Source organism: Sander vitreus, chromosome 9 (assembly GCF_031162955.1).
Source record: "Sander vitreus isolate 19-12246 chromosome 9, sanVit1, whole genome shotgun sequence".
NCBI lineage: Eukaryota > Metazoa > Chordata > Actinopteri > Perciformes > Percidae > Sander > Sander vitreus.
Genome location: NC_135863.1, coordinates 7,850,638 through 7,873,417, shown reverse-complemented (window position 1 = coordinate 7,873,417; position 22,780 = coordinate 7,850,638). Strand labels below are relative to the sequence as shown.

Genomic DNA, 22,780 nt, shown 5'->3' with positions numbered 1-22,780 from the left:
TTTTACCTTTTGCCAAGAAAGTTTAATCAATGTTTCATGTTTGGCAGTTAACAGGACTACAAAGCAATTTGGGAATACTGCAACAGCTATTGCTCTCACTCTTGGTTAAACTATGGGTTGAGAAAGTCCCATTGCTACAGAATCTGTTGTTGGCAGGTCTGATTAGTCTGAAAAAGTTCCAGAGTGAAATACATATTTTTTTAACCAGATCCCAAATTGAAATAAGTTTAGCAAAGCCCCCTGCGTTTGTCTGATGTGGAGTGCTGAAGTGGATCAGTATGTGGCAGAGGAGTTGTGCATCCAAAAATTGAGTGGGCCTGTCATCCCCTCAGTCTGAATGGGTGCGATGCTTGTGGTGTGGAGCAAATCATCATCAATTCTGGCCAGCATCTGAGAACCACAGCAGTGTTGACACTGGCATTGAGGTGAGGAGAAGTGAAACCAAAATCCAAAGTTTCTCAATACAGCGCACACAAGTTCACAGTCTGAGTTAAGAGTCTATTGTGACCAAAAACAACACACACTGTATGCTGAGGGCAGCAGGGTGGCAGAGTGAAAAGAGAAACTGGTTTCAAGGCGGTGGACCTGCGTTTAAACCTGCATATCTCTCCAACTAAAGTGTCCTAGAACAGGACATTCAGCAGCACATTACACTTTTGTGCCTCATTTTAGATTCTGTACTACTGTACAGTTTGCCATCTAAGATGTTATCAGTGAACTACATATCTTAACTTTATGTATTTAATAATTCAACGTTTGGGAAAACACACTTATTTGTTTTTTTTACTGAGAGTTAGATAAGAAGATTGATACCACTTGCATAGCTGTGCTAAATTTGAAGCTACAGCCGGCAGCTGGTTAATTAAGCCAACTAGCAGCTAGCTTTTAATATTTGCCGTACAGATAGACAGGTATCTTCTCATCTGACTTTCGGCAAAAAAGTAAATAAGCATATTTCTCAATATGTCAAACTATTTCTATAAAGAGAGATCATAGAAACTTAAGAAGAAAAACAATAAGTGGTAGATTAGATGCACATTCCTGTGGATTTACTACGGCATTACTATTACTGCAAAGTGTCAGTTTTGTGTGGAAAACTGTCAATTTCTGAAATAGCAGGTGGTTAAGAGGTGTAGGTATATTAAGAAGGCTGTGGTTGGGAAGCTCATATTAAATGACCTCGTATTTTAAAAGAGGACAGCAGTGCACGGGAGAATGAATGCGAAAGAAAGTCAATAATACACAAACACAATATTTGGCAATAACTGATAATGAGGAGGGAGTTTTGGCTGTGTTCTTAAACTCAATTGAACTTAAACGTGAAATTGATTGAGCAGCTAATGCACTGTGGCAATCACACTAAATTGATAAAAACACATTTACCTTGCAGTGACGTGTATTTGTGCCACACAGTCAGATCAGTCAGCTTGTTGCTTTACCCGTCTGTCTAGATCTTGAGAGGGGATCATGCAAGATATAGCTGAGAGTGAAATATCTGCAACAGATTCCCTAAATCATTTTCTCAGTTAAGAGCTTAATTGCAGCTTGAGTAAATGCTTTGACATGTTGTTACTTCATTAATGAGGATTATGGATGCTTTGCTGATGTTTGCCAGATAAAAGCCCTTGACGGCATCCTTTCTTCCTCCTACACTCACTGAGTACACCTTGGAGCTGCTGCTTGTGTAATTACCTGATGTCCTAATAAATCAGATGCTCATCACACAGACATGGTAAGTACAAGGCTTTCACAACAGCTGCTGTAGAGCAGAAATGAGAATATATGTATCAATAAATCTGTTTTGATTACTGTACACACATATTTAAGTGCCTAATACCTTTGAGCAAGCCTGAGCAAGCTTCAAGATCAACATAATGTGACATCTTCAAGTCATTACACATTTTAGAAACTACTTCCTTAAACTAATTTGTCAATCAACCCATGCACCGCTGTAGGTGAGACACGCTACAGTCTTACAAAGTCAAATTACCTCTTCGTTTTTTAACTCTTTGATGCCTCGACTGTATAATTGGAATGGCGGTGATCTGATGATGACAGTACGGGCCTCACGTTCCCTTTCACGTCAGCTCCGAGGTCAATTTAATCCAGTGTGTTGACAGCTGGCTAATTACAGAGCTGTCCATTGTGTGTCGGTAGGTTTCTTGCCACACACACACAGATATACAGGATATATACACACACGCATACACAAGAAAGGTGATACTGTACAGTATGTATGTTTATACTGTATTACAGTTAAACATGGCTGATTAGAGTAATCACTCTGAGTCTTCAAATTACACCCAAACAAGATCTCAACTGACAAACTAATTGCAAACTTACAATGGTCTTCCTGTATTGCAGATGTACAGTAGATTATACATATAGACATGATCATTAACAAACAAGACATTTGATGTATGTGTGATTGTTGGATTTACTGTCAACAGTGGTTTGAATCGGCATATGATGGTAAAATATTGTTCAAATAAGGCATTGTCATGCAAAGCACATCTTTCACCAAATACTGTCAATCATCAATTTAAAAAAAAAAAGGTGGGGGGAGGGGGGTGCTAATGTTGAAGCAAATGACAGGAAGACTGAAGAAAAAGCAAGCAGCAGAAAAGTCAGAGCACTGACAAAAAAGAAGCCAGAATCTGTTCTTTGTTAACCCCGTCTTCTTTATTCTCCAGTCCATACTCCAGCACAGTGGACTGAGGAGAGAGCAGAGAGGCTCGGTGGAGGGAAAAAGAGGAAAAAAGCAGCTATTTTTGTAATTGCTTTTTTTTTTTGTGCCAGTGGTGAGAGAAAAGCGGTGGGGAAAGTTTTTAGAAATTTAAACAGCCTTGACAGCCAGGGTGTAGTGGTATTAATCTGTTCAAACAGGGAGAAAACCCCTCTATTATAAACACAGACAGAGACTCTGAGATCAGCGGCAGCGTTGCATAAAGTCTGTTTATCGCTGCTGTCAGATTTCAAAAAGCGTACGGTCTCAGGAGTCACATTTTTAGAAATATAAAAGCAGCTGTATTTTGAATGATTAGATAATGATGTTAAACCTGCAGTAACTGATTTGTGTGGCGCAAACAAGCTATAAACACAACAATGACATATCATCACCTTTTAAGTTGATATTTAAACATTAAACATTAGGAAATGGCACTATAAGAGCAGACTGAACCAAAAAAGTAAAGTTGTGAGCAGAACCAAAATAATGAGCTGGAAGACGCTAAAGCTGCATATTGTAGAGCTGAGGTAATACAGAGTTGGGTGATAACTCTTTGTGCAATTACATTGCACATAGTCATTTTAACCATTGTTATTATGAAAATATTGATTATAGCCGCTTTAACAATAGACATGACACAAAAAGCAAACTCAGAAAAGGCCCTAACCCTTTTTCTTTTACAACCTGTAGGCCATGTGTCATGGTTTACCAACCCCTAACATGCATGCAATGCCCCGTTGAAGTGCTACAGTAAAGTTATCATGACTAACTGTGATTTAATAAAACAGAATACATGTTCCTTTTCATATCAATATAATTAAATTCTGATGAATTCATGGTGTATTTCTTTTTTTCTGTGATTAATTTGCTCATTCAAAACAGACAGAATAAAATAAATACAGCACATGAAAAAACTAATCCAAGTCATTTAGAGTTCATTTTCAGTCCACCCTGCCTGCCTAACATGTGTCTGATGAAGATCTAATTTATCCTACTGATTAATTTCATTGAAAATAATGACTAAGAAAAAGAAAATCGAGACGAAAAGAAAGATGAAGAAAAGAGAGTGTGTTATTGCGTCATGGACAGTTTTAGCTTGCACTGTCAGTGTTCACAGTTTGCACACAGGCCTCAGTTAGGAGTTATTAACTGACTCTGATCTGAGCGCTCAGCTAAACCTCCTAAACCAACATGCAACCCCCGAGTGTTAATGGTACCATCCTCCTCCTACCCTGCTAACACTGTTTTTCTTTCACTCCCTTCACTCTCCCGCCGTCTCCAACTTTTTTTTTCTGCAAATGAAGGAAGTGTGGCAGCATACAGAGAGAGAGAGAGAGAGAGAGAGAGAGAGAGAGAGAGATGGAGAAAGTTGGGGGTCTAATTTTGGCAGGCGAGACTTTTTCCCCTCACCCTGTGTTTATTCTGGCTCTATTAAAACATCTCCAAGGAGGAGAGAGGAAGGGAAGGGGGATATGGAGGGAGGAGAATGAAGAGGAGGAGCATGGGCACAGTGTAGAGGAGATGCACAGATCTTTCTCTTGGTTAGTAATAACTGGTAGCATACTGATGAATTTAGGATTAGAAATGGAACTGATTTAGAGTTGAAGATGTGAGACTTGGACTTGAGTCAGACTTAAGTCACAAAAAATGAGAACTTGAGACTTGACTTAGCTTGCTGTGAGTCTTCATATAAAAGGAATAGGTCTAACCGCCATAAACCACAAAGTGTTATTTTTATACTTTGGTTTTTGGATGGATTAAACAAATGAGGTATAACGTGTTAAACTGTGAATGTGAAAAGGGTCTTACTATTGGACAGAGCCAGGCTATCCGTTTCCATCTGTTTCTATTCTGAGCTACACTAACCGGCTGGTGTCTCCAGCTATGTACATATTTAGCTTTCAGACATGAGAGTGGCATCCATCTTCTCCTCTAAAGGCTCTGACACAACCCGATTATCGACCGTCAGACAGTCTGGCGAGGTCGGTGACTCGAGTCTGTTTGGTGTGTTCCGTGCCGTCGTCAGTCAGGGGAGCTGTCGGCATCCATTTTGGCCGATTTGACTTGTTGAATCGGCCAGTGGGCAGTCGGACTAAATGACCAATCTGATTGGTGGAGTGCTAGCCCTTGACTAGCGAATCAGTGCTTCTTCCACAAGAAGAAGCCCGAGAGCTGACAACGCCAGTATCTTCTTATTACTAGCCATCATATTTTCTTCCGTTCAGTGAGCAATGACAACAACGATCCTTCTTGACTACTATCAACACTCTGATGAAAACAATGACTGACGACAGCGTGCTCTGTGTTTACTAGGTCTAGAGAGATGTTCCGTCATTTCCAGTTTTCATTTTTTGGGCGACAATACAGATTAGCGCCGCCTGCTGTTATGGAGACGTATTACGCCTTGCGCACGCGCAGAACGTATGCTCAAGTCGGCGTCGCTTCATTGTGTTCCGAGGCACTTTTTTGAGAGACGGAAGCCGACTGATCAGTCCGACTGCCTTTTCTGCCGACGGTCAGCCGTCGGGTTGGTGTGTCAGAGCCTTAGCTCTCTGCAAAATATAATAATAAAATAAAATAAATAAGCATATTTCCCAAAATGTCAAACTATTCCTTTAATTAAGACTTGACAGGGTTTTTTTTGCTTTTGAGTTTTCAAGTTCTGATCGTGCAAAATCCTGGAACAATAAAAAAATAAAAAGACAGCAACAGACAGGCCTTGCTTAGCCACACACCTTACATGTTTAGTCATTAGGTCTCCATATTGAGAATTTTTACTACACTATTAAAAATGCTTTAAAAGAACTATCAGCATCCAGAGAACTAAAGGGCCTTCAGCTTAACTTGCAATATGCTTATGGAAACTTGCAACTTGAGACTTGTTCTGACAGACTGGAGATCTTACTTATAAATTTGTCTTGAGACATTCAATAGACGTCCTTTAAAATACTTAAACAATAGCTCTTGAAGGAACACTTAGAAATCTAAAAATGTCTGCGCTTAAGAAAAAAGTTTAAGCTTCAAACTCCTGTCCTCCTCCTGTCTCCTCCTTCCTGTAATTCTGATCTGCTCTGCTGTAGTTTTCTGCTCTGGTCTCAAGTAGCCACATTGGACTCAAGCTGGCTGAATCGTAGTCGAAACCTCCGAGCTGTCAGCTCTTAGTTTGCCTGTGGCTTCTCTCAAAAACCCAACCCTGAGGATATATACGAACACACACACACACACACACACGCACGCACGTACGCACGCACGCACTCACGCACACACACACACACACACACAGTAATGTCCCACACACCACAGAGTGTATACTTAAGACCAGCGTAGAGGGGATGGAAATCAGAGCACAGACTGAACCAAAGACAACACTGAGGACATGAAGTTAATGTCATGTTCAGGTTCAACAAGGTGGGTGGCCAGAAATTTCCCCCCAAATTTTTGAGTAGTACTTGTGGCTAATTTATCCCAAGAAAACGGAAGTCACTGTGCACTCTGTAACGCTCTCTGCTGAACATGGAGATGATGGGAGAGAGTGGGCGGTACAACAAAGTATATTTCACCTAAACTGACAAGCTCCTGGACCAGATGTCTTTCTGAAAACTTTGAGTCAAGGAGCAAACGTTTTGACGTTTAAACAGCTGCGGCATGAGGTAAGAGGTTGTAGGTCATCACGTGTCATCATTAGGTGACCCTGTCTTCTTGACGGCCTGCCACCCTGCTTTACAGCTAATAAGTTGGCTATGGCACTAATAATGAACAACAGTGACGATCAGCCTACCACCACAACAGCTCCGCAGCTGTCAAAGGAGGCCCCTGTCCGTTTAAATGAAGTCTGTTATGACTGTAATGAGACTCATAAAAATGTAAGAGAGAGGGTTTTGAATGCTGGTCTTCGGTTCACTGCAAAGCTTTCTTCAACACAAGGAGAACTTAATTTGTTCAAACTTGAAAATGTAATGTATCTGGCGTGTTAAAGCTGTACCTCAATTAGTTTAGAATAAAGTCCTAAAAAACTTAATTTATTAACTGGAACATCAGACTATACTAACAGAGGTATTTGTCTATAATCCTTGAACACAAATGTATCATCATGGTAATTTTCATGGTCCTAACAAGCATAGTCTTGCTTTGCCAGACCTTCCTCCACAGTGCTGCAAAGGAGGGTCTTGCTAGTTCACACAGCATTCCGGGATGGGAGAAAAACATGCTCTGGTTTACTGGCATTTCTTTAAACCAATCACAATCGTCATGGGTGGCGCTAAGCGCCGGACATAGCTGCGGTGCCGCTGCAAAATAGCCTTAGGGAAGGAACTTGTTTTAGTGGAACATGTGTATGTTCAAAAGTTGTTCTAGTCTTGCGACAGAAAACTCAGATTGGACAGATATTCTAGCTAGCTGTCTGGATTTACCCTGCAGAGATCTGAGGAGCAGTTAACCATAGTCCTCATAAATCGACTGGAGTTTAAAGTTCCAACACAAAGACGGCTGAAAAGAGTGAAATCCGGCGGACTTTCAGGCGGCAACAGAACCCGAAGTGGAACGTTGTGGATATAGACTATAATAAGCATATCTCTTTTATGAAAATAGGTCTTTTTATTATAATTTTGTTGCCATTTATAAACTTTTATAGCTTAAAAAACAACATTAAAATGCATCATGATCATAGAGCAAGAGCAGATTTAATTTTTTTATTGCATTGCTGGAAAACTATTCTTCTAATGTGAGGAATTGGATTAGCAATGCCGAGCAATGTCATCCTGATAATCTTTTAAGTCAATGTGTAGCAAAATCACATCGTTCCATTTTCTTATCTACATTATATTTCCATTTTAGTTTATTTCCAGTGTTGTCACAGTGTTGTTTTTTAGGCCAGCCTCTTTGATTTTTCCTTCTTGACGATAACTCCCTTGAGAAAATTGCATTATGAATTCTTTGTGTGCCAACTGTCTTATCTATGAAACAAGCTGTAATTTAGTCGCACAGGACAAAACAATCAAAAACATGTAAACAAAGGAATGGTAGAAACAGATGTTTGAAACAGAGCACGCAAAATGTGTGAGTATGTGCATGCAGTCGTCTCAGTGTATGAGTGGATTTAGTAAGTGTCTGATATCCGCTATGTGCCAGCAGTTTTGATTCACAGAACGCCGCATGGAACATGGCAGCAAGCCTTGCCATAATGTCATGGGGGAAAATCATCTATCTTAACTCCTTTGATCCTGCGAAAATCAAACAAACTGAGAAAGTTCTTAAGAGTTTTATCCCACAACACTGGCGAGACGTCAAAACAAAGCAAAGGAAGCTCGCCAGACTCAAACTAAATTTTAATTTAGGCAGCAGTTTTGCTTTTGCTAAGAACATGGAAATGTTTTAGTGGAATGTATTTATGGCTACTTTCTTAAAACTTCTTTTGTGTCTTCTTTTTGTATCGTCTTATTTGCTTCTTTCAAAGCCCTATTTCATTTGATGTTCATGTTAAGAGATTAGGGCTGCGGTTGGTTTTTCTGTACATTCAGAAAGCTGGCAGCTAATTAGGCAACTATAAAATGTTATATAACAAGAAACCACAGAGATAGATGTGCCTCATGTTTCTATACTGCTCATTTCAGGCGGCATTATTTTAGGGAGACATCAGTTAATCAACTTAACTCACTGGTAGATACAGGACATTCACTCTGAATTATAATAACTTCATTATGGCCCTGAAGGCAGATGAATGTCTCATTATTGCCCTCAATTTAAATGAACAGCACAGGTTTTGAATTTGTTAACGTTTTGAGTCATGTCCTGTTTTCTGTATTATAGTTGGCTGAAAGTAAATTAACCCAGTTTCTCCAGTACTACGCATATTAGTGTGTCATGACCTTGGTATTCTCTATAATTAAATTGGTTTCCATTATGGACACATCAGAAACAGACAAACTACAAATGATTATTAGAATAGATAACAAATCAGAATTAGGTTCTCTCTTTCTCTCCCTTTGTTGATCCAGGGCCGCATTATCACTAATAAAAAATAAAAAAAAACCACACACTTGCAACAAATGCATGAGCATGCAAGAGCTATATCACCCGCAAATTACCTGAAACTGGCAAAACGGTCCAGTGTTTTACATACTGGTAAGTACAGTATAAATAGACTGACAGAGAGAGAAATGGATAGAGGAAAAGCAACTTACGTTGGCCTTCCTGCCAGAGTTGTAGGGAGTGGATCTGGAAAAGAAGACAAGGGGATTTTATTTTTTTTTTACAACAGGATAAACAATATTGCTCCCAGATTTTACTCTGCACAAGCTGCCAGCTACAAGCAAGAATCAGTGGAGAGGAGTGTTGCTAAAAAGAGCCAGATCTCTAGTGGGAAAAGATGAGTCGGAAAAAATGTCTTTGTTTGTCACAGTAAGTGCGTAAAGCACTCGTCATAAAGCCACTTCACTGTAACATCTGCATGCCAGTAAGTTTTTAAATGCTTGGCAGTTACTACTGTCGCCACTCTAATTTCTCTTACCAAATTTGACAAAGAGCACGCCCGTCGTGGACACAGTACCCTGGGTGTTGGTAGCCACGCACTGGAAGTAGCCCGTGTCAGTAGTGTCCAGGTTGCGGATGCGGAGGCGTGATCCGTAAGGCGTGGATCGGTACGAGATCCTCCGTGGCTCTTGCACCACTGGGGCGTCGTTCTTCAGCCAGCGCACAGTGGGCGGCGGGTTACCTGACACGCGGCAGAAAAGCTCGGCTGTGTGGCCCAGAGAGGTGGTGATGTTGTTCATGGGAGCTTCAAGACGGATGAAGAAGGGCCCTGGAAAACAAAGAGACACAGGAGAGATGAAAGGAAGGAAAACAAGGGAGATAAATATATATATAAATAAAAGGGGGGCTAAGTGAGAAGAAACGTCAGGGGTTAGATGATTGAGAGAGAAAAAGACATAAGGAGAGGTTGTATTACACAAGGCCAAGAACTAAGACATAAATCAAACAACAGTTACTGTACTACATCAGAGCAAGATGTAAAAAACATGCTGCTGTTCAAAAAAGAATAGTGGTAACACAACTCTGTGTTTTCAGACACACATATCCAAACTGGTTTTGCAAGTTATTTTGTGGTTGCCACTGAGGTGACACCTAATTTCACTTTTCATCGTGGCTTTATGATGCCTGAGGGTTTTTTTTACCCAGCTTGTGCATGAGCTTATGATAAAACATCACCTGTGTTGAGGGTAAAAACTTGAACTTGAAGAAGAAAAGAACAAACAATGAGGCTGTCGAAGCCACCGTAATGAGTTCAGACGATTTTGGAAAAGACAAAGCTAAACATTATTGCATAATTATCTCCCAGAACCACATTCTTCCTCAAGGTGGTCAGGAATTTTTTTTTTTCTCGAGGGCCACCTAAGAGTTTAATGTGCAGGAAAAACATTGGTGTTAATGTCATAAAAACCTTCTGGAAAGTTCCCTCAACCCCAAAACCCATCTTAAGTATGCAGAAATGCTCCTGGTTACACAAAGTCAGCCAAAACAAGCAAAGAAGGAAAAACACATACAGGGGAATCTCAAAAACTAGTCAGACAAACTTCAATTTGTGTGAATAGAGAGGCTAAGGAGTAAAAATAGAGGAACACACTTACATGTTGCATGGACACCCACACATTTTAATATTTACTGTGCCGTGCAAATTCATTAGTTAGGGCTTCTCTGCACTGGACAACATAACATGTACATCCCAACAAGGGTTTTCCCTACAAGAGCAATGCTATCTTTTCCAAAGCTGCTCTCTCCTAATATGTTTATGCTCTGTTGTTTATTAATGTGTAGCCTACAGAAAACCATTGCAAGTCATCAGGAGAAACATGTTAATAGAACTCCAAAATAATCTTAACACTGGTATGTAATAGTTCTGGTTAGAAGAAAAATGTAAATCAAATTCATTCCTGTTATAACTGCTATGAAGCTGTATGTGCTGGTAGCTTTCTTCTGCCCTGGTTGGAGCATGCTGGTGCCTTTACTTGTTACTCTCGATCACCATAGCAACCCTTGTGGTTGGTGGTACGTGCAGCTCATCTGACGCACACACCACCTCATGACATATTGTCATGAGGTGTGTAAAATGAGTGCCTAAGACGTGTATGTGGAAAAGAGAAGTAGGCACATTTGTCTTGGCATGGCTTTGTGTGTGTGTGTGTGTGTGTGTGTGTGTGTGTGTGTGTGTGTGTGTGTGTGTGTGTGTGTGTGTGTGTGTGTGTGTACTCAAGCCTCTACTGTACTGAACTGAACAACACACACTTACACACACTCACAGTTGTCCTCCCTAAAACCCCGGGCTTAACGCGGCAATGTGGTACTAACAAGTGTGTGACAATATGAGACTCCCACCACTCTCTCCTCACCTCTCTCCCTTCTCAACCACTTTTCATCTGTCCTCCTTTCTCTACATACACAACGGTCTACTTTGTACAGCCCTGTCTCTCCACATTACAGCAGTGCAGTCAGAACCGGACCTCCAGCAAGTCAATGGTGAAGTTGTCAATAAAACTGATATCAATTAAAACATTTAAAGCATTTAATTTTGCTATTACTAATGACAACATACTTTACTGTCACACAGAATCATCCATCCCATCTCCCCCACTTTCATTCTCCCCCTTCACTCTTTCCTGTCTCTCTCCATCTACTTACTCCTCCACTGCACTGCCCATGCATGTCCTATAATAGATCACATCATATAGACAATATATAAGTCTCAACATATATTCTTATATTATTGCTCTTCTGCATAAGTTTAAACATATCTGTGAGTAGTGTGTAAGTGTTCAGTAGAGGCTTGAGTACACACACACACACACACACACACACACACACACACACACTAAGCATTTAATGCACTCACACAGACTGCTGTGTCCTCAGTTTGCTTTAACAATAAATAGATTATCAAAGCACAATCTGATAAGATGTAATAGGTGGGGTAATGGGTAGGACAAACTGATATGAATACAAATTAAGAAGTATGCTGGGACAGAAGGGAATGCAAAAGCACAAATAAAATAATGAGTTTCAATTGAATCTGTCGAGTCTGATTATGTTACCATTTGTAATCACTTTAAATGTCATTAGGTAACCTTATAAGTACTGAGATGGTAGATATGACATGATTAGCAAAATGCTAAATTAAACTTTTACATCTCCAAAAGGGTAAAAATGTGCAATGTGTGAAAGGGGAAAACCTTTTTTTTATTTATACTGTTGAGTTTTGTACTAGTTGTTTTTTTTTCTTCTTTATTTTCTCTTACTATGTTCCTTGTTATGTACTAAATACCAAAGCAAATTCCTTGTATGTGAAAACCTACTTGGCAGTAAAACTGATTCTGATTTAATAACAAACCAGATCAGCTCAGCTCTGCCTGCAGGTATAAAGCAAGTGTTGTTGGACATGAGACTGAACGGAAAATTGCTCCCTATAGTCAGGTGTGTGTGTGTGTGTGTGTGTGTGTGTGTGTGTGTGTGTGTGTGTGTGTGTGTGTGTGAGAGGCAAATTGTAAAGTGCTTTAAATAAAGGCCCTATATAAATGCAGTACATATACAGTATAAAAGCATATTTGAAAATGTAAAAATACCCAAACTTGGATGTACTGTACATGGTTTTAGGTCGGCTCCAGGTGTATGCAATGTTAACGTTGCAACTCTCCCTATAGTCACAGGTCATCACCTCTCATAACCACACTTACACACATACAACATGCAATGCTAACACCAATCACAGAGGTGTGCAAATACACACACTGGTAGAACCCGAGGTCATTGCTACTGTTGGTGATACATGTTTTAATGAGGGTGTGTGTGTGTGTGTGTCAGTGCATGCTTACATCTGTGTGTGGGTGTGTGTTTTCATTTTGATTTGACTTCCCAACTATCAACACAAAGTCATGCGCGGTCTGCTGGGAATCTGTTCCTGTACGCTGTTATGAGTGTAGTGGACCAAATCTCGCCTACATACTGAAGCAACACAGCCTGTTGAGTCTGACTATAATATCTAAAAACAAAAGTACTTACATACATTAAATGAGAACAGGTCTGCTCTTAAAAGGCATGACTGTTTTTTTGCAAAAGGCAGAAGGGTCACACAAACTGAGTCACTTTATCATTAGTCTCATTAGTTGAGTTGATGGAAAAGAAAATGGTTTTTGGAGCTGTGTGCCTGCACACTTCATTAGCTGTTATAATAACTGACAATAAAGCAGCGGGGAGCAGGAGAAAGGAAAGAAGAGACAAGAGGAGATGACAAGAGGAACTGATGAGAAGAGAGGTGAAGAGGAGAAAGATGTCCTGCCAATGTCTGTGTAACAAAGCCGCCCTGTATGTAATTGTCTCGTGGTGAGTGTTGTGGTATTTGGCACCAGGAGTACTGTGAAACTCAAACCATTGCTGCGGACTGTCCCTTTAATGTGGCCGGCGACTAAATGGTGCCCTGTCATCAGCGTGCATTTGCTCGCAGTGGTTTTGTACAATCAAACACTCACACGCAGGCACACAAACGTAAACACGTGCACACCCACACAACCGCAACACACACAAACTATACATGTTCCAAACTAGACAAGTTACACAATACCTTCTCATCTTACCCGCAACATTGTATTTCTATATGCGAATATATGTCTATATTCAATTGCATACACGCACAAGAGTAAAGCTGTGCTAGGCAGGCTGCTCTCAGCAAGACATAGGCACAGAAACCTGAGTGGCTGCACAGCTAACTAAACATAGTAGATACACTGAGGAGTTGGGACTGTAGCATTGCCAGCTATGGCTAAAGGTGAGTTTCATTAAAGTTGGGTCACTCTCCAAGTCTCCAACAGAGAAAGAGGGAAAGAGGAAGGGATGTGAATGAAACAAAGAAAAAGAAAGCAAGAATGAAAGAAAGCCCCAGGGAAAATGAGTTCAGTAAACTATCATCACCCCTGATTTCAGCCCAATAATGAGTCTCTTTCAGCATGATAACTTCCTGCTACTGATGCATACTGATAGAGCCACGCTACTTGAATGCTGTCTGCTTGGTCAATCAAAGCCATTCCCTGCCTGCAGACAAAACAAGTGGTGCAATCACCATCTATCCATCAGATAAGAAACAGATGTTAGTCATGTGTCCGAGCTCAAACTGACACACACAAACACAGATACAGTACTATGAACACATGGGTGCGCGCACACACACATGCAGCTTTTGTAGGTTTTTAGATTTCATGTTGTTGTGGAAAATAAAGCTGTCTCTATGATTTAACTACTCCTTACTGTATTTAGGACTTTTTAAACATCCTTGATTGGCCACTGTGTGTTTAACTATGTGTTTTTTGTCTATACAGAATCTGCTGCGGGGCGGATGTTGTTGGAGATTCGGCTTTGCAAGGGATGAATTAAACAAACCAGACAAATTGAGAGAGCAAAAGTAAAGGTCAAGTTCAATAAAGTCTCATGTTGAGGATCTTCCATGTCAGGGTATCTTTGTGGGGGAATAGGCGGATGTTGGCTCTCCAAGCCAGGGGCAAACTGAGGAGAGGGATCGAGATTTGACTGATAACTCTGGGCAACCGTGTAAGGAAAAAATACAAAAACTTTATGGTTCTGACTAAGTTGTTCATGCAGTGCTGACAGGAGGACAGCAGTTTTAAATGCTTCCTCTGTCAGGATCTGCTGAACTAAACCTGGGAAGCTCCAGGAGACATGAGGAATAGGTTGCACAAGTCTATGTGGGAGAACCAAGCAGCCTTTAAGGTATATATGTATTTCCATATTGCATCCTGCAGTCAATTTTCTCAGGGATTTGGACCCGGTGGATTGCTTGTTAAATCTGATTTGTTGACAAGTTTGTTTTCTTGTCAAAGCATGCCAAATGTAGAAGCAATTGTTTGACTCTGAAACTCCTGGATATCTGGAGCAGAAAAGTCCAGTGCAGGATACTCTGTGAGTGCAAAGAGTTTAGTTTGGTGAGACAGATTAAGAGTGCTGATATATTATTTTAACAGTGCATTAATGTGTGCATGATGGCTACCCTATGCATCCTGTGTTCCTTCAAAGTATCGGTTGTGTGCATCCTCACGAGTCAAGTAAGGTCAGCAGCAAACAACAAATGACAAGAGCAACAGAAAGTTATAAAGAAGCACTGATAAGAGATTATTGCCACTGCTGCTTTTTCTGCTGCAATTTTAATAGTAAGTAACCGTATCGAGTGTCGAGGTCTGGTGATCTCAGATGGCTGTTTCCCTTACCAGGAGAAACAGTCGACCAATCAAAGCTTTGTATGTGGGATTAAGAAAGGGATGTCATCTTCCTACATAGCTAGCTCGCCACTTAACTACATCCATTAAAAACAATGACAGCCCAAAAAAGTGCCCAAAAAATGACGACGAGCATGGATGACTTTGATGCAGCTGCACTAAATGTTGTAGGAAGATTTACAGGAATAACAACTACTTAATCCACGCTTGTACACAGACACACAGTTGATTCAAACAAAAAGTTACAAACAACATAAATCAACTAATATGAACACAATGTCAGCCTGAATGAATTACGTGCCAATGCAGTCTGATTATCAGACTAGTTCTGGTGTCAGCCAGTAGGGATTCCACCCTGATTTGCCCTCCAGTGGATACAGATTTTAAAAGTATGCAGGCAAGTATGTGATCAGTGCTGTTTGTGTCGCATCTTGTTGTCTATGAGTATGGATTGGTAAAACGCAAGTTGTGTGGCATTCTGGGAAATGAAGGGAATTTCTACCTGAAATAGAAAACGAGAAGTGTGCCCTATCTGTCTAAAAAAGTAAAATTCTGCGACTACAGCTCTGTTACAATCTCTGTCCTGTGGTCTACTCCTGTAGCACAACTGCAAACAACTCTGGGTTTCTACTTCACATGAACACACTTCATACTTTCTTTATTTCCCCCCAAATGGCATGGGGATGCCTGGCCAAAGTTGATGAAATAAGGGGGTGACCATTGAAGTCAAGCTGAGAGATGAATATATGGAGCAAAGTGTAAGAAGATGTAGTGAAAGCATCAGCACATTTTGACGTTCCACTGGTAGCTTTTGCTAAAGACAGAACTAAAAGTAGGTCACTGGACATTAGGGAAATGCAATGCACCTGTGGCTGTATTCCCACATGTTGAGTACATCAATGTGTAATTTGTTCCATCAATATTCCTCTACAGTGGCCTATGCCGGGACAATTGATGTTGTCTGGGTTGCTGAAGGTGACCATTCAAAGTGTAATTTTAAACACATCATTGAATGTAATTTCAGACAGCACATGTGGGGTTACATTTCAACACACCATGGGTTAATTGCACTGTGAACATATGTATTGCTTGTAACAGATGTGTTCACAGCTATAACACTTTTTCTGGAAAACAGTTTGTTAAGGATGTGTTGAAATGGAGCCCTGCTTTGTGTGTGTGTTTTTTTAATGTGTGTCTTTACCATCACTAGAAGTGTTCCATGAAGTGGTAGCTATCACACTGGGGTCTTGGGGAAACTCTGTAAACAAAAGGAAATGGAGAAGACTATTAGCATGTTTCTGGCTGTAGGACTCTATCACCTTCTATTGCGATTTCACTATATGGATCATGAACCCTGCAATTAGAATAAATGTGGAAGAGCAAGTGAAAAAATGACAAGCTGTGAGCTTCAGCCCCCTATCACAAAGACAGACTCAAAAACTGGAAATGCGCAACCCAGTCTCACGGCAGTTCGTGAAATGGTCACGTTATTTAGTCTATTGATTCGTGTACACGGACACGTTTTTGTCTTTTTTTCGTGGTGCTGAGCACGTTATTTAAACTAATGTATTTCAATGGGAAGCATCTTTCGTGATCACATCACGACTACGGTAGCGAGTAGTATGAAATGGCGACAATCCACGCAGGGAGGTTGGTTGGGGTGGTGGATATGTCAAACAACACAGGACTTTCACCCAGGAGACCATGGATCGTGTCCCGCGTGTGGCGTTTCATTTCCCCGTTGTTCTTTTTCCTAAACCCAACTGTCCCGTTGTCGCGCGTCCCCCAGAGACTGCGGATCGTGGCCCGCGTGTGGCGTTTCATTGCCCCGTTGTTCTTTTCCTAAACACAACCGTCCTGTTGTTGTCGCCGAATCAATAGATTACACAAGTCTGGATAATATATGTTCTAATATATGTTGTTTGTATATCTGGAGTTACAAACAACAAAGTAGTAGTGGAGTAACAAAAATAATTTCCCTCTGGAATTATTAAAGTATTTCTGATTCTGATTTTAATAGATTAAAAATAACATGACCATTTCACGAACTGCCGTGAGACCGTGTTGAAATGCGACAGGATGCCATTTATTGTGAATTGAACCTACAAAAATCACGCTGCCACCGCCTACCGCTACTCAAAGAATCAAAAGTTGATCAGTGGTGCTTGGTAGGGAAGTAAAGACACAGTCAGCAAATTCCCTATTCTCTATAAAAATATAAACATGCTACCGGGATTTGAATGACATAAACAATGCATCGAAACATCCCTCGGGAAATGAAATACTAGGGTGAAGAGGGTAAAAGAGCAGTTCAATGCTAAACACACCCGCAAGCCTGACTTAAGTCTGTATGTGTGGACAGGGGATTCACTTTAAACTGCAACAACAGACACACTGCTCTCGACAAGACCTTCTGTGTGAATGGGATGCTCCTAAATTTACGACGGCAGAAATGCTCAGCCCTAGGGTATACTCTTTAATTTAAGAAAAACGAAAAAACGAGGTAAAAGTCTGTGTGGTAGCTAATGCTAAACAATCACAGTGCTGCAGCCACTTCTCAGTGTACAAAACAGCAAACACAAACACTGCTTTAAGAGTTTTCCCATCTTAAATTTGGTGATAGCATTGTACATTTGCTGGTGTAGATCAAAGGTTTGAATGTACAACAGGGAGCCCGTCAGCGAGCCATGTGGACCTAATGCTGCTTTATTACCAGCTGACGACAGAGCAACTCTCTGCTTTTCATTACAGAGAGAGAGAAAGGAGAAAATGGGCTTCAGTGTGCACTGCCACAGGTCACAAGGTGAGTCCTGACAAATGAAACAGCCTGCAGGACTTAAACATACAGGACTGACGGATGGGACCTGAAACTGTTGAAACTGACAAATGCACATACATTGTCCCACAGTTACAATGAGTTCTGCTTCTCAGGCTGACCCAGTGTGTGTATGTGTAGCTTGGTGCAGGCTGGGATAGTTTAACATGATGAATAAGCAAAAGATTTAAACACATGCAGAAACCCAAGCCAAGCATGTGCATTAACCGGCGCTGCACACACAGTACTATACTTACATATTGTATGTTTCAGCAACACATTTAAAAACAAATTAATTAAAGAGTTTATTCATTTATTTACAACTTAAAAACATTATTGTTACGTGTGTGACATGCAGGGTGACAGTGGGGGAGAAAGTCTGCAATCAAACAGGACCAGGCGCCTGACACAGGGTCATGCTAATTGGGTGATAATGTGTTTTTTCACAAGTGCTGTGTCAGGATGGTAATGATTGTGTGGTGGTGCTTGTGAAATGAGCTGTGTTAATGAGCAGCTCTTTGGGCCTCGGCACCTGTTGGCGAGGGAGTCTGGAGGCTTGGCAACAGGCTCACAACAACAGGCAAGCAGCAATATGAGCTAGGGTCAAGATTGTTACAGATTTTTAGCAACACTGGAGGGTATCAGAGCGCTGATAACATTGGACTATACTGTTGACACTTTGAGAAATAACTTTACTGTTTGCCTTCTCTTTCATCTATTTAAAACATGTCTGATTGTCTGAATTCTTGGGTTGCTTGTGTTTCGGAATTTTTGTTTCTTCTTTTCTTCATATAGTTTTTGATATACAATACAGATAGGTGTGTGCTCATTGTGTTATTATTAAAGTGATAATGAATTATCTCTGCAAACTAGGTTGTTATCCCCTCTAGAAAATGTTCATCCTTTGCTTTCATATACTTCTGAGTTGTGTTATGGGACCCAAAATGATTCTGGTTTGTTCTTCGAGGCTCCAAAGATGACATGGTGTATTATAGCGAGTCTTGGCCCCAAGGTGAGCCTAAATTCTCTCTGTGTTCTGGGTTGATAGGCTTAAAGAAACACAGAGCTCTGTGGTTTACAAAGGACAGAGGAGAGGGGCCGTTGCAGCTCACTGGCTTCACTAACACAAAGCTAGCCAAGTGTAGCCAGGTGAGAGTTCAATAGAGGGGCTGGACACGGGAATACGGGAAAGTGAAAGAGGAGGGAAGAGGGAAAGGTGTACATTGAGAGAGTTTATAAAACCAATATGGAGTAGGCACAGCTGCATCATTTTGAGAAGAATTGTGCTATTTTCAGGAACAGTTTAATTTTTTTCAGGAACAAACAGCACATTTGATTTGTATTGACATTTATCCAACTAGACAAGAGTTTATTGCCTAATTTATATTCTATTTCTCTCTCTTCCACTTTATCCCTCCTCTATTTAGGTCACATCTGTTAGTTCTCTTTCATTGAGAATGAATCATCTGGAATATCTGGGATGAACTGCAGAGTAATTTTGAGATTAGCTTTTTAATGTTCCTCAGTAACAGAGGGAAGCAATTGTGTTAGGCCCATTTGTTAATGATAGCCTAAAAATAAGCACTTTCACAGCGCCTGTTTCAGTTTAGATCAATGGTTCTTGCAGTTGTAGTTCTGGCCCCCTGGTTGGATCATGATCCCGATTCAGATGTTCTCCCATATGTTAACTGGATGTGTGTATTATATAAAGGATGCTTGTCTGCCTGTACGAATGACTGAAAATGATCATAGGTTTAGCTCAATGATACCTGTACAAAGTATCTGACAAGAGTCTGACTTTGACTTGAGACAGAGGTTAGCACCTTTTTTTCCAATCAACAGTCAACGTTGGTCTCTTTTAACCATGACCACAACCTTCCCTGACCTTACCCAAGCAGTTTTAGATGCCTAAACTTACCAAACCTTAGCAATTGAGGTGGCAGATCAGAAAATAATGAATGAATGTTTTTTGTAATGATAATATGGGTTGTTTTAAAAGCGAATTGAAAAAACCCCTGCCTATTGTGTTGTTGGGTATAATCACAGAACTTATTAAAAGACCATTATCTCAACTGTTAAAACCCCAAATTTTACAGTAATTTTCAAATAAATGCAATGTCACCTTGATCTACAGTTGTGCACATATTTCCATATCATGTCAGTTATGATATGCTGGATGGATGTTCTGGATATTTGACAATCCTTATCATAGTATTACTTCCCCCTCTTAGCTGGTATTGTATATTTCATAAAAATGAAAGTTTTGGAAACTCTTCTTTCAATTGCAACCAAGTGCCACTTAATTGCCATCCCAGTGGCAACATTTACAGTGAATGGTTAACACGAAGGTGACTTTGAGAAGCCCAGACATCAGATCTCCACACAGAACGTTCCATGAAAGCAGACTTTGATCCTCATCCAGCTGTATTTGGCTTATGATGATAAAAATCACACAGGGACATGTGCTTCACCCCTACAGTGTAAAGCTCTGAGAATCTGGTGTGACTTTACTGTGACAGCAGCATATGGGAATTAGTGCAGAGCTTCGAACTCATGAGAATGGGAATGAGTGAGAGGCCTGATGTTAAAGTAAAGGAGAAAGTGAGAAAGAGGGAGCCTCCAAGGGTAAAACTGAACCAAATCAGAAATGTTCAATTTGAGCGGTTATGCATAGCAACTAATATGCTGTTATATGGTCTGGGGGGCTGTGTTTGGAGCCAGGGTGGTTGGTGTGGTGAGTGAGACTGATGTATGAGCTCTCCCGCTCTGTTATTAGGGCCTCTCCCAAGGTCCTCTTCCATCCCTATTAGCTGGAAAACTGAGCTAACTCAGAGGTTATCTGGAAGAATGGCAAAACCACCACTTTTACATTTTAGCTATATGTCATATTTCTCTTTTTAAGAGGTGAAAGATACACATGCGCAGATGTGGAAAATTCAGGAATGATAATCATTTCCTTCTCCAATATGTCTTCATCAGATCTCTCTTTCCATCCAGCAAGTTTCTTATTCTCTTCTTATGTCTCTCTCTGTCTGTCTTTTTTTTTAACCTAGGAAAAAAGTATCCTCCAAATCCTACTTTGATTTTCCCTACTGTCTCATCTCACTTCCCTTCTGCATGCTTACCAAAAGGAAGTAGTTCAAGTGTTCATGTGAACATCTATTCCTTTTGTATACACAACTAAGCATACAGACAATGAGAAGACTGAGATAAGTCATGTCCTACTGTTGCATGCATCCAGAACTAGATCAAGCACCATGTAGGGCTCAAACTGCCTTAATGAATCATGAGCACAATTAGGCTCAAGATTGGAAAACAGGCGGAAAGTTACAGTTTTAGCAAAAAAAACAGCGATTTGAGAACATAAAGATTATTTCATGCCAAGAGGAAAAGAGAAAAAAAGAGCGCAGGAGTGAAGAAAAGAGAAGGAGGACTGCAAAAGAGAGTACAGGACTTGGAGATAAATGGAGGGAAGAAGACTTGGAAAATGTGAGAAAGCGAAAAATAGGCAGCAAGGGGAAAAAAGAGACTTCATAATAAACCCAGAGTGAAGACGCTCGTAAAAATCAGCTTTGTAAGAAGTGGGCTTCTGTCCAACCAGGCAGAGTGCAGGTTTGTGTTGGCTGGAGAGTTTATTTATTGTGTCAGATGTAAATACAGTAACTGTTACCATGATCATACATGGGCATCAAAGAGTCAAGGGAAGTGATGGCCAGCCACAGGGAAGGAGGAAACAGAAAATAAGTAGGTAGATGGTAATTCTTATGACTGAAATTCTAGTTAAGTACAACTTGGGGCTTATATTTGTAGTTTTGGCCATTTCTACACGATCTGATAACATTGGACTATGCTGTTGACACTTTAAGAAATAACTTTACTGTTTGCCTACTCTTTCAGCTATTTAAAACATGTCTAATTGCTAACGCTGACATCTTTTTAGCACTATGGATGTGTTCCTAACTTGGTAAGTACAACGTTTTTATCAGAAATACAAATAATGCTAAAACCACCACCAACATTGTAATAAAACTGAGTTGAAATAGCCTTAACTTATCCTTTAAAGACAGAAGGAGGGGACAAGACAGTAGAGCTAGAAAAAGGCTCATGACAGCTGTGTCTAAAACCACTCCCTTGTTCACTCATTCACTACTCCCTATATAACAGACACTAAATAGATTACTCAATAGTGAGAAGTAACTTGAGATTTCAGACAGTAAATAGGGTGCACACAATATAGTAAAAAGGGAGTAATTTCAGACACAGACGATTTGTACCACCTGTGCATGTGCGTGTGTGTGCTTGCTGTATAGCTGCACCTGCATGTGTGGGTGTGCAGGAGTTTTTTCCCAGGCTCAACTGGAGCATATAGAGGAATAAAAGCAGGGCCAGTTCGGTGACCAAGTGTTCACCTGAGGACATCATGGACCAAAGAACACAGGAACCACTAACACACACACACACACACACACACACACACACACACACACACACACACACACACACACACACACACACACACACACACACACACACTCAGTCCTGCATCGCCTCAGAAAGTTCTGCTCTGTAACCTTATAAGACCACAGATCGACAGGAGGGCTGAGTGGGGGAGAGAGATGTGAGCAGGATAGATGACAGGAGGCTGCATTTTTTTTCGGGTCAGAACAATAGACAATAACAAAAAGAAAGACCTCAAGTTGCAACAGACATTTGCTCTGACAAGAAAAAGCACAGTTAAAAAAAAAGAAGAAAAAAGTATTGCTTCCCCTCCAAAAATCACACAGAACTGAGCCGGGAGGACATTTTATGCGATGTATACTACATATTATAGCCAAATTATAGCTTGGCGTGGCTGCAAAATTGTCAGTAAATGTTGGAGGGAACTTCGGCTTTGTGGGTAAAACATGCCTGTTTTTTAAAATCTTTTTCCTTTTTAAATGGAGCCACTGTTCAGTCTTAGCTTTGTAAAAA

The 22,780-nt window shown here is 40.6% G+C and overlaps 1 protein-coding gene across 2 annotated transcripts in view; it reads right to left on the bottom strand.

The window, feature by feature from the left end:
* Positions 1 to 22,780, bottom strand: part of ror1 (receptor tyrosine kinase-like orphan receptor 1) — a 127,747-nt gene that overhangs the window by 26,510 nt on the left and 78,457 nt on the right. The window contains exons 2-4 of one of the 2 annotated variants that reach the window (XM_078258528.1): positions 16,196 to 16,252; positions 9,234 to 9,524; positions 8,908 to 8,941 (exon numbers count right to left, since the gene is read on the bottom strand). In XM_078258528.1, the coding sequence (XP_078114654.1) occupies positions 8,908 to 8,941; positions 9,234 to 9,524; positions 16,196 to 16,252 (382 nt within the window). The remainder of the gene's footprint in view (positions 1 to 8,907; positions 8,942 to 9,233; positions 9,525 to 16,195; positions 16,253 to 22,780) is intronic. The other variant, XM_078258529.1, reaches the window with a different exon arrangement.